This window comes from Pseudonaja textilis, chromosome 4 (genome assembly GCF_049901715.1).
Source record: "Pseudonaja textilis isolate UNSWEBS1 chromosome 4, rPseTex1.2, whole genome shotgun sequence".
Lineage (NCBI taxonomy): Eukaryota > Metazoa > Chordata > Lepidosauria > Squamata > Elapidae > Pseudonaja > Pseudonaja textilis.
This window is the reverse complement of record NC_141993.1, coordinates 69,981,070-69,996,596: the sequence shown is the minus strand read 5'-3', so window position 1 is coordinate 69,996,596 and position 15,527 is coordinate 69,981,070. Positions and strand designations below refer to the sequence as shown.

Below are 15,527 nucleotides of genomic sequence, written 5' to 3'. Positions count from 1 at the left end.
GAAGCCTCTTCTAAAGATGATGCACAAGAAACCCTGCAAATGGTTTGCTGTAGACAAGCAGACTTAGGACATGGATTTCTGGAACCATGTCCTGTGGTCCAATGAGAGCAAGATAAACCTATTTGGTTCAGATGGTGTCCAACATGTGTGGTGGCAACCAGGTGAGGAGTACAAAGACAAGTGTATCTTGCCTACAGTCAAGTATGGTGATGGGAATGTCATGGTCTGGGACTGCATGACTGCTGCCGGCATTGCAGAGCTACAGTTCATTGAGAAAGCCATGAATGCCAACATTGTGCTGTGACATATTGAAGCAGAGCATGATCCCCTCCCTTCGAAGACTGGGCTGCAAGGCAGTATTCCAACGACAACGACCCCAAACACAACTCCAAAATGACCACTGCCTTGTTAAAGAAGCTGAGGGTAAAGGTGATGGACTGGCCAAGCATATCTCCAGACCTAAACCCTATTGAGCATCTGTGGGGCATCCTGAAATGGAAGGTGGAGGTACACAAGGTCTCTAGCATTCACCAGTTCCATGACGTCATCATGGAAGAGGACTCCAGTGGCAACCTGTGACGCTCTGGTGAACTCTATGTCCAAGAGGTTTAAGTCAATGCTTAAAATAATGGTGGTCACACAAAATATTGACACTGTGGGCCCCATTTGGACAATATTACTTAGGGGTGTACTCACTTTTGTTGCCAGCAGTTTATACATTAATGACTATGCTTTGCTTTATATTGAGGGGATAGCACATTTACACTGTTATACAAGCTGAACACTCACTACTTTACATTGTAGCCAAGTGTCATTTCTTCAGTGTTGTCACATGAAAAAATATACTTAACTATTTACAAAATGTGAGGGGGTGTACTCACTTCTGTGATATACTGTACATGTGAGATTTTTGTTGTCCCCCAATCATATTTGAATTAGAGCAACTTAGAATGATATAAATGATATATGTCTGGCAGTTTAGTCTATATCTGACATCCATGTTTTGAATAAATTTTATTACATTCTTTAGTAATCAAAACAGAGATAAAAGAGATAAAATAATCCAGGCAAATATGTTTTTTTACATTTTACAATGTTCATGTTCTGAATATTTTAATATATGTAAAATATAGCCAGGAACTGTTCTTATTTCCATTTTTTTCAAAAATACATTGACAAACTTTTATACAAAGTCATGGGGAAAAAATCTAGGGAATAATATTTTGAAATGACTTAATCAGTGACCATATTTCATTCTGATTCAAAAGGCTTGGTTTTTAGCTAGTCCCAGCCATCCCTGGAGCATGCTAAATTTTATGAATGATGTAAGAATTTCTATATAGGGGGTTATATTCAAAGAACAAGCCATTCCTTTTCTCTCATGACTTATGTTGGAAATGCTGCAGTCTAGGAAGAACTGTATCATAGGTTTTCTTTCTCCATGTTATAATTGACATCTATTATATGATAAAATGTCTTTCCACCTGCAGATATAATTCTTTGTCTATGGAATTGATGAATAGATTCTCTTGTGAATTCATAAGAGATTACAAATTAGAATGAAGAATGAATTTTCACAATGACCAAGTGTCAAAGAACAAAGATTTACCCTCAAGAATAATTTACTCAGAAGTGTTTTAAAAATGGAATGAATAATGAAGTGATATCTAATATATCAACTACTTAGCCATTGCCAAAGAGGAAAGAAATATGTTTACCATTTGCGGTTGCTATTGTTCACTATATTTGCTGAACAGTAGCAAAGTCATTGTAGATCAGGGATGTCAAACTTGTGTCATCACGGCATCGTCACATGACATATCGCAGTTTTGCTCAACAGGGCATGGGTGTGCCCAGCACATGATATGCATCCGGGCTACGAGTTTGACAGCCCTGCAGATCTTGTCTGTCCACTGTGAAAATTGTAACTACTTCAAAATCATTAATTATCTATTTTTAATTTCTTCCTTTAAAATCTCTATTTGGCCAGCTCTTCAAATAGAAGTCAGTAATGCTGAGACATTGATATGGGCACAATCATGGATAATATTAGATTATACTGATTGGTGCGAAGATAGGAGGCTTCTAGTCTGTAGAGATTCTCAGTCATCCAGGTCATGGTTGTCTCAAAGGTGGTTTTTCAGGAGGCAACTGGACTTTGTTTTTTTTTCCCCCCAAAGTTTTTTTATTTGTAATCTTTTACATCACTTTTAGTGAACATTGTTTCCAGGTTTTTACATTTCCATACAAATATGACCATAATTACATATCTATTTCGCATATTCAATTTCTTATCATATCATTACATTTTACATTTTCTATACATTTTCAAAAATAATTTTTTTTTAAAGATGTTTTACTTCTCATCCAAGAAGCTTCTTCAGCTCTGACAGGATCCTTCAATTCCCCACTATCCTGTCAGAGCTGAAGCAGCTTCTTGGATGAGAAGTGAAATGTCTTCAAAGAAAAAACAAGAAAGTCCAGTTGCCTCCTGAAAAAGCACCTTTAGGATAGGAGGCTTATAGTTACTAATTGTTGGGTAAACAGAAAAACAATATCAATATAAATACAAAGGGTAAAAATTTCATAACACACCTCAAGATGACAACTAGAGCAAATCGCAGAAGAGTGAAGACTGCCCTCTTGTTCATTTTAAAGGTTTTCATGGGTTGGCCATTTATTTATATGGCCGTTCAATTCACTTTCAGTGAGTCTAGATGGCATACAATGGAGTTATTAAGGACTAAAGCATGCTTTAGTTTCATTAGAAACTTTCATCACTGAACCGTTTTAACCTGCCAGTAACATAATTATTGATTTCAACAAAAGGGGATAATAGATTAAGCTTTAGTAAAGCTGCAGGGAAGACAAATTGCTCAGGGGACCCCTATATAGAGTATCTTTAAAGAATCAACACCTAGACTTTTATAGATTATGACACTGTATCTTACTCCCTTGCTTCTCATTTTTAAAATCTGAGCTTTGATACAGTAATCTTGCACACAACCCCTAAATAATACCAGTTAGTAAGATTTGCTTAGTTAGTAAGGATTCAGAATTATGGCTTGGGGTCAGTGTGATCGATCATCTGCCCAGTTTATTTGATTTCATTTTTCAAAGCTTCAATCCATTGTGTTAAAAAAATAATGTGGCTGCATTTGCCTTAAAAGAATGTGTGAATTCAGCTAATTTTGACCTGTTTAATAAACTTTGTTAAACTAAATATGAACAAAACACATTATATGATTCTAGTTTGAGAACATGGTGATCCAAAGTAATGAGTCATAATACGATTAATTTTAACTTAGTACATTGCATGAATCCAAGGTTATCCAATTAGGCATGATTAAACAACCCATGGTTTTATATGTGAATCAGATTTAGTTTATATGTGAATCAGATTTAGTGTCCCTCAGAGTTAGCTATAATCCTATCTTTAGTTATTTTGACAATATATAAGCTCTACATGTGAGGAGAAACAGATGAGTTTATTATAGTTGAGTAATTTAGCCTTCTCTCCATCTGCTGGGCTACTTTAACCAGTCATTACAAATTATCTCTGACTGGAAGCAAGACGGAAGGAGTAAGCAGAAGTTAGCCACCTTGTGGCTTTATAAAAATTAAGGTTACTCAATAACTAATCTAGTGTACTTTGGAATTCGCTGGGGCAGGAAGTGGTGAAGTAGGGGATGATCCTATTAAAAACAAAAAGCACCATTGCACATTTAAGGACACAGTTATGCATATATTCTGAACATAGCCAAGGGCATCTACATGAGTATCACAGGCAAGAAAGTGACTAATTAAAAATCTGGTCCTTTTTAGTTTTTAGATATAATGCATGTCAAGAGGGCAAGGCATTAAGCACTCAAATGGGCTGCCATCTTGATTTTTTTGACATTCCCCCAGATGTCTCCAAACACTTATAGTTTTTTTTTATATTCAGGTGGAGAAAGGGATCCAGGTATCTTTGTATTTATTAATTGAATTTATATAGCCACCTATATCATAAAAAGCGACTCTGTGAAGAGTACAATAGTTCTTTTTAGCATTTTCCAAGCCTCAACTGGTATACCACCTACATTCTTCCCTTGCCATTGTGATGGATGTCCTGGTATTCTCTCCAACATCTGAACAGTTGTGGTTTCTTCCCCCTTATTTTTAAAGGTTGTAATCTGTTGGGGAAGGACTTGAGTTCTTTATTCAACGTGATAATGATTGTTTGTTGAAAAGTACCATGCATGCTACTTAGCTTTAATTCTTCAAAATGCATTATTAATTTTATTTGTTCCATTTCTACAAAAGAGAATGTTGCTGATTCTGAATTCTTATAAAGCATTAACAGAATTAGAATTAGGGTCTTACGACTTTAAATTCAGCACATAGTTTCTTCTTCCAGTAGCTGGTCCCAAATAGCAGCCCAAGTTATACAGAAAAACAAAGAAAAAGAAACAGCGTAGTTGATCAAACTTTTATTTCCTATGTTTGCTTCAGGCAGAGATAATAGCACCCCAAAGAGGCACAAAATTGCAGCCTTTTATCTGCATTAGCCTAGCGAAGACTTGGATTCTTCACCACACTGTGGACTGAATTAATGAAACCGATCTATAAAAAGTTATATAGAATGAATTTGGAAGTGATTTAAGAGCAGAAGAGTGACTGTTTCAAAGATGAGGTTCATTAATCAAACCAAAAACCAAAACAATTTATGTGAAATTCAGAATGACTTTAAAAACTACTCTAAGATATTTAATGCTCTAGATCAGCAATTCACTTCTAACACCTAACATCTCAATTCAATGTCCCGGTTTATTTATTTTTGAAATGAACCCGAAGAAAGGTTAACCCTGTTTCTTCATGGTATACATTTAAGTATTGTGCAATTTATGATAGGCTTTCCCTCATGGCAACAGGACTTTCTTACCAGACATTATTCTGTGACTTTATGTGCAAGAAGCTTGTGTTTTTAATAGTATTTTTGGGTGGAGAATCAAATATGTCATCCAGAACTGATATGGTGGTCACTGAATTCTTTGGCATTATTAGCATAATCCGTGTGACATACTCAAGCAATTTATTTATCTCGCCTTAGTTTTATAAATAACTCAAGGCGATAAACATATCTAATGCTCCTTTCTTCTTCCATTTCCCTCACAACATCCCTCTGAGGTGAGTTGGCTTGACAGAGACTGACTTAAGGTCACACAGCCAGTTTTCATGCATAAGGTGAAACTAGACTCACAATTCCTGTTTCTAGCCTGGTACCTTAACCACTAAACTAGTCCTTGATTTACAGTTCATTTAGTGACTGTTCAAAGTTACAAAAGCATTGAAAAAAGTGACTTGTGAGTTTTTCACTTATGACTATTGCAGCATCCCCCTGGTCATGTGATCAAAATTCAGATGCTTGGCAACTGACTCATATTTATGAGGGTTGCAATGTTCTGGGGTCATGTAATCACCTTTCATAACCTTCTGACAAACAAAGTCAATGGGGAAACCAGATTCACTTAACAACTGTGTTACTAATTTAACAATTGCAGTGATTCACTTAACTGTGACAAGTTTAAGTCACAAAATGGGGCAAAAATTCACTTTACAAATATATTACTCAGCAATAGAAATTTTGGGCTGAATTGTGTTTATAAATTGAGGATTACCTGTACTGGAAGTTTATACTTAGAGCTTATTATCTGAGTTCATGCTGCATTTATTTAACAGTGGTTTTTGAATAAACCCAATGCTAGATTCTGTTGCTTCACCCTTGTAAGAAAAATGGTACTAATATTTATGATTTTGGTTTCCTGCATCTGGACTACCTCAAAGGGTTGACAATAATCTTTGAAAACTGAAAGCACTTCCTATCCCCTGCCTTTACTTTCCAGAGAACTAGGGACGGTTCCTTCTGAGAGCTTTTTCTTGTTTGGACTCGGGTTTTTCTAATCAGACTGTTGTGTAGATCTCAACTCTTCCTCCTGTCCCTCAGTTATTCTCACAGCCCATTAAGCCTAGAAACACAATTATTTCCCAATATATTTGTAATTTGTTAATTCCTCAGTTTGTTTTTCTACTATATCCATGCAGTGGTAGGTTTTTTGTTTTGATAGATTCAATAAATAAAATGAGATAAACTACCATGTCATAGTAATTCCATGGCAAATCTGCTCAAGCAATATGGATGACTACTTGGATTTCCAGCCCAACTGTAACAGTGCACCAGTCCTTACTAAATCACATTGCACATTGATATACTTGGGCTTCACTTAAGATATTCCAGCATTTTAATATTCAAAAACTTATCCCCTTTGACTATACTGATCTTACCAGCAGGACCAACATCTCCCCATTTTGTGTTGCCTTCTCAAATGAGAATGAGGCATGAAACAAACAGATATATTTTGAGAAGACTGAACCCATTCAGACACCCACGGATTGAACAGGAAAGCCTTACAAGCTAGACTAATGTCTAGACTAATGAGTACCTTATTCAGATGAGTCCTTCTTTTCAAATAAGTTCAAACCATGACTTTCAAAACTTCTACCAGTGTGTCCAAAATCTGGTTTAGAATGAAAGAACACAAGGAATAAAGAATGCATCATAAAGAATGATGACAGAAAATAAACCACAGAAGTATCCAAATGGGTTCACTTTTATTTGAGGATAAAAATTAAGGCTGACAGTACTTTTCTCATTTACAGATTTTTTTAACTGAGTGTTTTAGGAATAATTCTCTACACAATTGTCTTTGAAAACAGTTGACGTGTCTTACTGAAGATCAGAGGGCAAACAAATCTACCAAGGGCATCTGCATTCATAAGCTACAGGTTACCCATTCCCTCCTGGACCACCAGCCTGCTTTCTGCAGCTGGTTTTGATTATGGGAATCAATACTGTGAAATACATTCAAGAATTGGAAGCCTGGCCATTTAAGAGTACTCCACATTCCATTGCCAACATAAACTGAATCCCAGTATGGGCTTAAGAGAAAGGAATAATTTTCAGTATTATACTAGTTATGCACAGGGTCTCTTTTCTATGCAACACTGATGTCTTCATTTAAAAAATTTACTTATGCACGTTTATACGCGTTTATTTTTTCTCTAGTGTAATATTCCTTACAAATGTTTCCAAACTCCATTTTATTCATGTATCCAGCTTAAAAATAAATCCATTGTTATCTTAACAAAACAAAACTTAATAAATTTACTAATCTAAAACCCACAGAATTTGACAGTGTACATGTCTGTAGTAAATGAATATGAAAACAAAAATATTTTAACTCCAACTGCAAACTTAATTATTTACATTAAAATTCTGACTCACCTGACTGTGACTAAGCTTTTTTTCCCCCAAGCTATACTTTAATTATAAGTCTGAATTTTAAGCCAGCTTAAAACAAACATTGAAATCAGCCAAAATTTTGCTGTCCAAGCCCCAAATATAAAGACACACAAAGATCTGTAAACATCCCTTGAACTCGAATGACTAGGAAGTATTCCCTCAATCATTTCTGAATTTCTATTCCCCACCCAAGATAGGGAATGAAGTTGTTACTACTCCAAAGATTCTACACATGACATTTACTCCGAACTTTTCCTAGAGAATAATTTGGATGCAAATCATGGATTGTAGTTAAGATTGGACATTATGAACACTACTGCTACTCTTTGTACTGTCACTACAAGATCTCCATGAGAATAACCTTGAAGAAATTGTAAATAATTATGTGGCACAATAAAGTAGCTGGTACAGCAAGGGAAGTCTGCAATTTATCCAAGTCCTTTAAATCCAGTAGAATAAATCAATAGGTCATTGCAAGTGTGTGGCCAGCAACATTCTTTTAATATTACTTTCTTCTGCATTGTTTTAGGCAACATCTCATAGTTTGTATCGATATGCAATGCACTGGGAGGTATCCAGAATGAGTCACAAAAGCTATGGCACGACGTGTAGAAGAGTCAACTCCCTTGATATTTCTTCTGTTCTAGTTTCCCAATCAAAACACTAAAGAAACAGTTTTATTTTGATTCAGGTTCAATATACTGGATGTAAACTATATTCACCTTTTTAACTTAGTGGTAACCATCCTCAAATGGTGTTAATAAAACAACTCATTCATTCTCAAGTTTACCAAGATGCTTCTAAATATGAATCATATAGAAATCAAACTAATATTTAAACATAGCTTGGTAAAAGTATTTGAAATGCAACATTTCCCTGCTTTTAATAGGAAGTCTCACATAAAACAGAAAGCCAAAAAATTTGACTTAAAGGTGTAAAAAAAGAAAACAAGAGCATAACCCAGCAATTTTGATAGCTGCTGTGAAAAGTGTCACTCTGCTTTCCCCCAAGCAGTACGTTTTCAATTTTTATAGATAATTCATATTTGTTTCTCTTGTAGTCGATTAGCTGATTTAATGTATATTAAATATTGACAGTAACTACGTAGTGTGGGAAGACATATGATTTAACATCCTTAAAAAGTTATTTGTTTTGAAAAAAGTGGGGAATGGGGAGGGTGGGGTGGGGTAGAATATAGTTCTTATTTGGATATATTTCTTGAATACATCAACACTTATTGCCATGACCTTAAAATGCCAAATGATATGGAACAGGTACTACAATTTACAGAAAATAAATATACATTAATCTACAATTCAACAATACTCACTACTCCATTTGGCAAAATATTTATTTATAATAAATCTGTTTCAAAAGCAGTTGGTCACTTTTTTCATTTTACATTATTAATAGCTCTAACAATAGTGTTGGTGAATGTAAATAAATCGTCTCTTTTTACACAGTATACAAAAAAAAGAGACATTGAAATGACATTTAACAGTAAAATACACAAAAACAGGAAGAGGCTGTAAGACAAAAAAGGCAAAGCAATATGATTCTATCTGCACGTAGGCAATGCTGCCGTAAATTATTTACCCGTACATGTCCTCAGCCCCATTGAGCTGACTTCCCCCACCCTCATCAGCACTCTTAATTTGCAGATTATGTTCCAGGAGAGAATACAGTAATCACATAAGATGTAGCAGCCGCTCCAGTCACTCTTTTCACAGTACTGCATGTCAACACTGGGAATGGTTTCTGATATAATTTAAAACTGCATACAGTACTTTCAAAGGGGAGGGAAGTAATTACTCCCATTCAGTTGTTCCTGGGGGTTTCGAAGTCAAGTCATACATCACCCGGGAGATGCCAGGAATCTTCTTAATCTCGGTCACCATCTTCAACACAACCTATGTTTAAACAGCCAGCAAGAAAGAGATGTCAAAGGACATTAATGACAGCATGTCCCCAGCTGGAAAAAGGGATGTGAGAGAGAAGAGGGAGACCAATAGGATGGCCGATTAGTATGGAATCAATTAATTCAAATGTTCTGCTTCATCTTCCAGAACAGGATGGAAGATGTCCAAGTTTTTCCTTTTATAATGTATTAATCTGCAAAAGGGCAAATGACTTGCAGAGGAAAAACCGGCATCTAACTTTGGTCTTTGTTTCCTGTGAGATTTGTGTTTCATTCTTTGCAGATGGTAGCTGTGGCTAAAAGGGCCTTTGCGCACCTTTGACTTGTACATCAGTAGCACCCATTCCAGGACAAGGAGCTCTGCTGACTGTAATTCATGCTCTCATAACCTTCCATTTGGAGTTCTGCAATGGAGCTGCCTTTGAAGAGCATTTGGTATAGAATGAAGCAGCATGGGTGGTAAAAGGTGTCAGCACAGATAGCAACATTGCTTCAGGGCTGCACTGGTTACCAGTCTTTTTCTAGCAGCAATTCAAGGTGCTGGTTGACACCTTTAAAGCCCTTCATGGCTTGGGACCAAGCTACCTGAGGGTCAGTCTTCTATCACTTGTTTCTACCCTTCCACTTTGTCCAGCAGGCACACTCTTAAGTCACATCATCCAAGGAATGTCAGCTAGAGGAGACTAAGGGACATGCCTTCTCTGCCATAGGGCCTGACCTCAGGAACATTCAGAGATTAGGATGGCCCAGATCCTGATGGCCTTTGGGAAGGCCTTGAAGACCTGGGTATGTGCCTAGGCATTAGGGGACTCTAATGTGTAAAGGGTCCCATTTTCTGGTTATGTGTATTTATTCTTTCTGTATTATGTTTTAACTTATCTGTTTTATGATTGCTTGCCACCCATAGCCACTAGTTTGAGATGTATGACTATATTAACTGAATGAATAAAAAAAAAAGTAAGTATTGGTATACATTTAAAAACAAAGGAATGTTACTTTCTATTTTGGCAAAGAAATCAAAGGCAACTTTAATTTTCTAAATGGCATTTACCTCTTCTGGTATCTCATTGCCAGGAGTCGCTGCAATGCCAGTCATGAAATCACTTGTAATGAAAGTTCGAATAACCACTGATCTTTGACAGGATGGCTGTTTTTGCAGGGGATCTCGGTCAAAATGCAATGGTGTTAAGATGATTGGCATCTGGCTGATTTTTCCAGAATAACCTTGAATAAAGGAAGAAAAATCAAGAAAGTATGCATTGGCTAGAAGGACAATTAGATCTGGAACTAACTGGTACTTGGACATGAACCCACCAGAAAATCCCAGGTTTGTAGGCTAGAATTGAGAAATGACATGCAATTAAATGCCTAGAAGATAATGGCAAAAATTCTGGCCGTGAACACCGCATTGCATCTGTCTAAGAAGTCACCAAGAGTTGGGCTTGATTCAACAAATATTTTATTTATATAGGCTTATAGAAAAAACGTATTATTATGTGGAGATAATGGGGTCAACATAGAAAGCAAACTTAAGGGAGGACTAATGGAATACCTACTTTTGTTTTGCACAGGGATCCTGAAAAACAAGTATCAACTTCTTTATTATTGTCTGTTTCAGTAAAGAAGGAGTTAGACTCTCTAGTCTACTAAGCTTTCAGAAAATATTTGTTGGGACATATGTTGTAAATGCAAAGCACCACACAAAAGAAAGCTATCACACTAACCAGATTCCCTGAGAATGTTATGAGCCTCAAAATCAGCCTGCCGCAATGTGCTGAGAACTCCCGTCGTCAAGAAAGTGGGAGTAACATCAGTGGGAGGTTCTTTGACTGGTGGCCCAAACACATAGACAACCCTAAGGAGAGGGAGAGACAATCTATTAGACGAAGTGCTCTGTTTGCTGGAGGTAGGCAACCTTTTGGGGGTGGGAGGTACCTTGGGATTTTTCTCAGTATGTGCGAGATACAATCTCAAAATGATTTGGGAAATCTGCCTGTTCATAGATTTGTGAATCTTTGTGTTCCAAAGTTATTTTTAAAAAGGCAAAAGTTTCCATTGTCCAGTTGTGTCCGGGGTGGTGCTCATCTTCATTTTCTAGCCAAGGGAGCCAGCATTATCTGAAGATGCTTCTGTGGTCATGTGGCCAGCATGACTATACACCAAGGCATCTTCCCACCAAAATGGTGTCTATTTATCTACTTGCATTTGCATGCTTTGGAGCTGCTAGACTGGAAGGAACTGGGTCAAGAACTAGAGCTCACACAGTCATGTGGTGCTTGGATCTCAAACTGCTGACCTTCAGGTCAACAAGCCTAGGCCACCGTGCCTTCAGGGCCAAAGACCCCTACAAATAAATATGATGGCCCAAAGTTGGTGATTTGCTTTAAAGTATGCCAGACTGATAGACAGCATGTGAGTGCTTGAACACATTTTAATCTTTAAAAGTCACAGGGAACAGGGAACCTATTGAGCATAACATGCTAAATAAAGTGTCTAGGGAAATAGTGATACCTGATGACATTATATTGCCTAAATGTATCTTTGCTCAAACAATGCATCTAAAGTTATCGTATCTTTGATTATGATTACATGTAGTTCAAAGTCTGAGTACCAGTAAATCAAAGAGACATGTTTTCAATAAAAGCCCATGTATTTTTGTATTACTTTGAAATTACAGACTTGCTTTCAGAAAGGAAGTAATTTATGCTTCTTTCTTGTCTCACTTTAAAGCTTCTCCTAAAAAAACAATCACGACTCCAATTCACAGGATTAGTCTTGCTTAGTCTTTTGCATAGCAGAAATAAGACATTTATATTGTAAAATATAAAAATAACACCCCTCCATTACTAACAATTACATGACCTATACCTATAAAACATAAAATTGCAATAATGCAATAAAGCATCAACAAGACTTGTCAAATTAGCACATACAAAAAAATGTGGATTGAGTTGTGGAGCTAGGCTTTCAACACTTCCTTTATCAGTATTTTAAAAGGCATATAGAAAAAGTAAAGAAGTTTTCTGGTGTTTTCTTCTGCTTCTTACATATAATTTTTCCCCAATGACACATTGTGAGTTACTAACCAGCAGCTAAATTATGAAGTAATAAAGATCTATGTATCAATGGGCATATTACCGATTTATATTGTGACACATCCGTGGTATGAGTCTGGCTAGGAACATAAGGGACTCCCAAGGCGGAGCACCTTTACTGGAGATTCCACATACATAGCTATAAGAACGACCATCACCCTATGAAGTAACAACACAAAAACACAACATTTAAGTATTTAAAACAATATGTACTAGAGTCAATAACTCAAGCCAAAGAAGTGCTTAGATAACGGTATAGATACTCTCACATAAACCTATCCCTAGATAAGCTGACTCTTGAATTTTTATCCAAAACACCAAGAAAAATGCACCACCCACAATCAAGCTAGCCCTCAAAATTTTCATATTTTTTAATATACTTATACAATTAACTTATCCATGGGTTGTGTGCATTTCTTATGTAGTTTTATTAAAACTTCAAGAGTCGGCTTATCTGGAGATGGGTTTATACATGACTATATACAGTATATAGGATACACAGGTCCTTTAAAAAAGTATTACCTTACATACTCGTGGATAAGCCTATCCCCAGATAAGTCAAGCCCAATTTTGGGGGTGTATTTGGGTATCTTAAAATCTCAGCTTATCTGCGAGTAGATATGGTAGTTACCTGTTGGATATGCAGCTCAGCCACTTTTTACAGCCAAGTTCACATTCTTGAAATGTGAAGGCAAACACTTGAACAATGGTACATCATTTCTTGATTTTCAGTAGAAAATTTAATTGATTTCAAGTGTGAAGCCTCTAATAGAATTAATGCACCTACAAAACACATTTTAAAAGCCCTCAAACCTGGAAAAAAGAGGAAAAAGCAGGTCAAAAATTCTAATTACCCCTTCTTAGGCAACATCTTAGTGCCACAGCCCTATTGGGCATGGTTCTTGACAATTAAAGTAATAACTGAAAGATGTTGTCCTAAGCTGCAAAAATATTACTTGCTTGTAGAGATAGATACATTACTTTCAGCTGCAGTAAGAAAAGCAAGGAGCCAGACTTTTCCAGCCTACTGCCTTCCATATGTGTGAGAACTTCTAACTTCAGACTTTCTAGCCAACAGGACTAAATTGCAGAAATTCTCCCATCTAGTATAATACATTGCTTTTCTTATATTGACTGTTTCCTAGTATGATTTGATTGCTTATTTGTACCCTAGGACTATATTAAGTGTTGAACCTTTTGATTCTTGACAAATGTATCTTTTCTTTTTATGTACACTGAGAGCATATGCACCAAGACAAATTCCTTGTGTGTCTAATCACACTTGGCCAATAAAGAATAAAGAATTCATTCATTCTATATATTTGCCACAGATGCAACTTCACCAACCTGGACTCCCACTGTTTTGATTGGCAGTAAAAAGGCGTTTAATGAATGGAGACTTGTGATCTCCATCAATTTTTCCTGGTCTTCTTCAGGCGTACATGCTTTGACCCTCTGTAGCAGAGTGTGAGGCTAGACAACAAAGCAGTTAATTCTAAGTATTATAAAATGTTAGTATGCATCTCTAGCAAACACAACAGCTGAATTTAAAAGTTATGAAGGATCATAGTATAAAGGAGGATGAAGGGATTAATTTTAATATTCTTAAATAAAGAATCACTCTGGAAGCTACTTTGAAAATAAGAACAAATACTAACAGGTAACAGGTAAAAGTTGCTTCCGCCCTTTGATGTGCATATAAATAGCTATGATTTAATTTGAAACAATTAGATATAGTTACCGTGAATTCCTATGTATATAGCATATTTGTCAGGTAATTGATTTCTAACTGAGTCTTTGGACCCTGGTCTATGAAATTCTTAAGACTTTTTAAAGTCCTTCAAAGGATTGATGTATTGTATGCATGTATTATAAGCCACGCTGTTTCATTACAAGACGGGCAGCAAATAAATAAATATAGCAGTATGCCTTTCTGCCAGTTGGGGAAAGTTGAAATTCGGATTGGTATGCTAGTTTAGCATATCATTGATATAGACACATTAAAAATGTAATTCAACATCAACATTAAAATGATGTAACAAACTACTTAAGGATTCTAGGAATCATATGCAATTATAGGTCTTCTTTTTGTATATTTTTTACGTAAGTAGCGATGACTAAGTAGAATAAGTGATAGGCAATGTAACACAACTAGATCAAAAACTAGAAAAAATAAAAATAAAAACATGGGGTAAAAACTGAGGAAATACCAGAAGGGATAGAAGAAAATGGCCTGAAAATGTTTCAATCAGGCCTTAAATTATTTGAGATGTTTTTTCTAAGAGTTAATCAAATTCTAGCACAAACATCAGCAAAATGAAAACGCATTTATATCTAGTGTTATTTTGTATTAGTAACTAGTATTACCTTTTTAACACTTGCAGAAAAGTCTGCTATGATTTTCAAAATGTTATTAGTTTCAGGGAAATCTTTGCAAACGTATGGTTCTTCAGCGCATATTACTCTAATGGCAAGGCCAGGACCTAAAAGGCAAAAATGGAATACTCTAACATCATCTGTACCAATGTGAAGATGTTTCAGAAATATAATGTGACAGCAACTAAGAGTATGGTAACCATCATTCTCAGAAAGAAATTCAGCAAAGGGTTTGCAAATTTATGAACATGCCTATCATGTCTGAAATGCATCAAAAATACTGTTAAGAACACGCACTAAAATTACCCAGCTTTCTTTCGTGTTTCAAATACTACTTCTCCCTTACTCCCTTTATCTTGCAGTATTCTGGTCCTGTTGTTTTGTTATGTTTCCCTCCCCCCGCTTTTCTCCATGTAATTCTGCTCACCTTTCTTTCTACACTTGTAAGTTAACTTTGGGATTAGGAGAGGGAAAGAGAAACAAGCCTATTAAAAAACACTACATAAATTGTAAAATGTGGCTTATGAAGTGGATGCTTGGGGGAAAAATAGATGATATTTTTTTTAATAGAGAGAGAGAGATGGGTTTCAGTTCCCACTTGAACCTACGTGGCCCTTTGGAACTTCTTAGAATTAGAGGTTCTAGTATTTTATGTGTTTATAAATTTAATCAATTTTATACCTGGGAATGGATGTCTTGAAACTAGTTCTTCAGGCAAACCAAGCTCTCTCCCAAGCACTCTTACTTCATCCTTATGGAAGTCTTTCAGTGGTTCTATTACTTTTCCCTATAAGCG

The 15,527-nt window shown here is 36.1% G+C and overlaps 1 protein-coding gene across 1 annotated transcript in view; it reads right to left on the bottom strand.

Annotated features, from left to right (window-relative positions):
* Positions 1-8,675: 8,675 nt before the first annotated feature.
* The window catches only part of GMPS (guanosine monophosphate synthase), a 43,500-nt gene continuing 36,648 nt past the window's right edge, over positions 8,676-15,527 (bottom strand). Inside the window, exons 10-16 of the mRNA XM_026705870.2 lie at positions 15,413-15,518; positions 14,723-14,838; positions 13,703-13,828; positions 12,399-12,514; positions 10,985-11,115; positions 10,312-10,484; positions 8,676-9,252 (exon numbers count right to left, since the gene is read on the bottom strand). Coding sequence (XP_026561655.1) covers positions 9,151-9,252; positions 10,312-10,484; positions 10,985-11,115; positions 12,399-12,514; positions 13,703-13,828; positions 14,723-14,838; positions 15,413-15,518 — 870 coding nt within the window. The 3' untranslated portion in view covers positions 8,676-9,150. The remainder of the gene's footprint in view (positions 9,253-10,311; positions 10,485-10,984; positions 11,116-12,398; positions 12,515-13,702; positions 13,829-14,722; positions 14,839-15,412; positions 15,519-15,527) is intronic.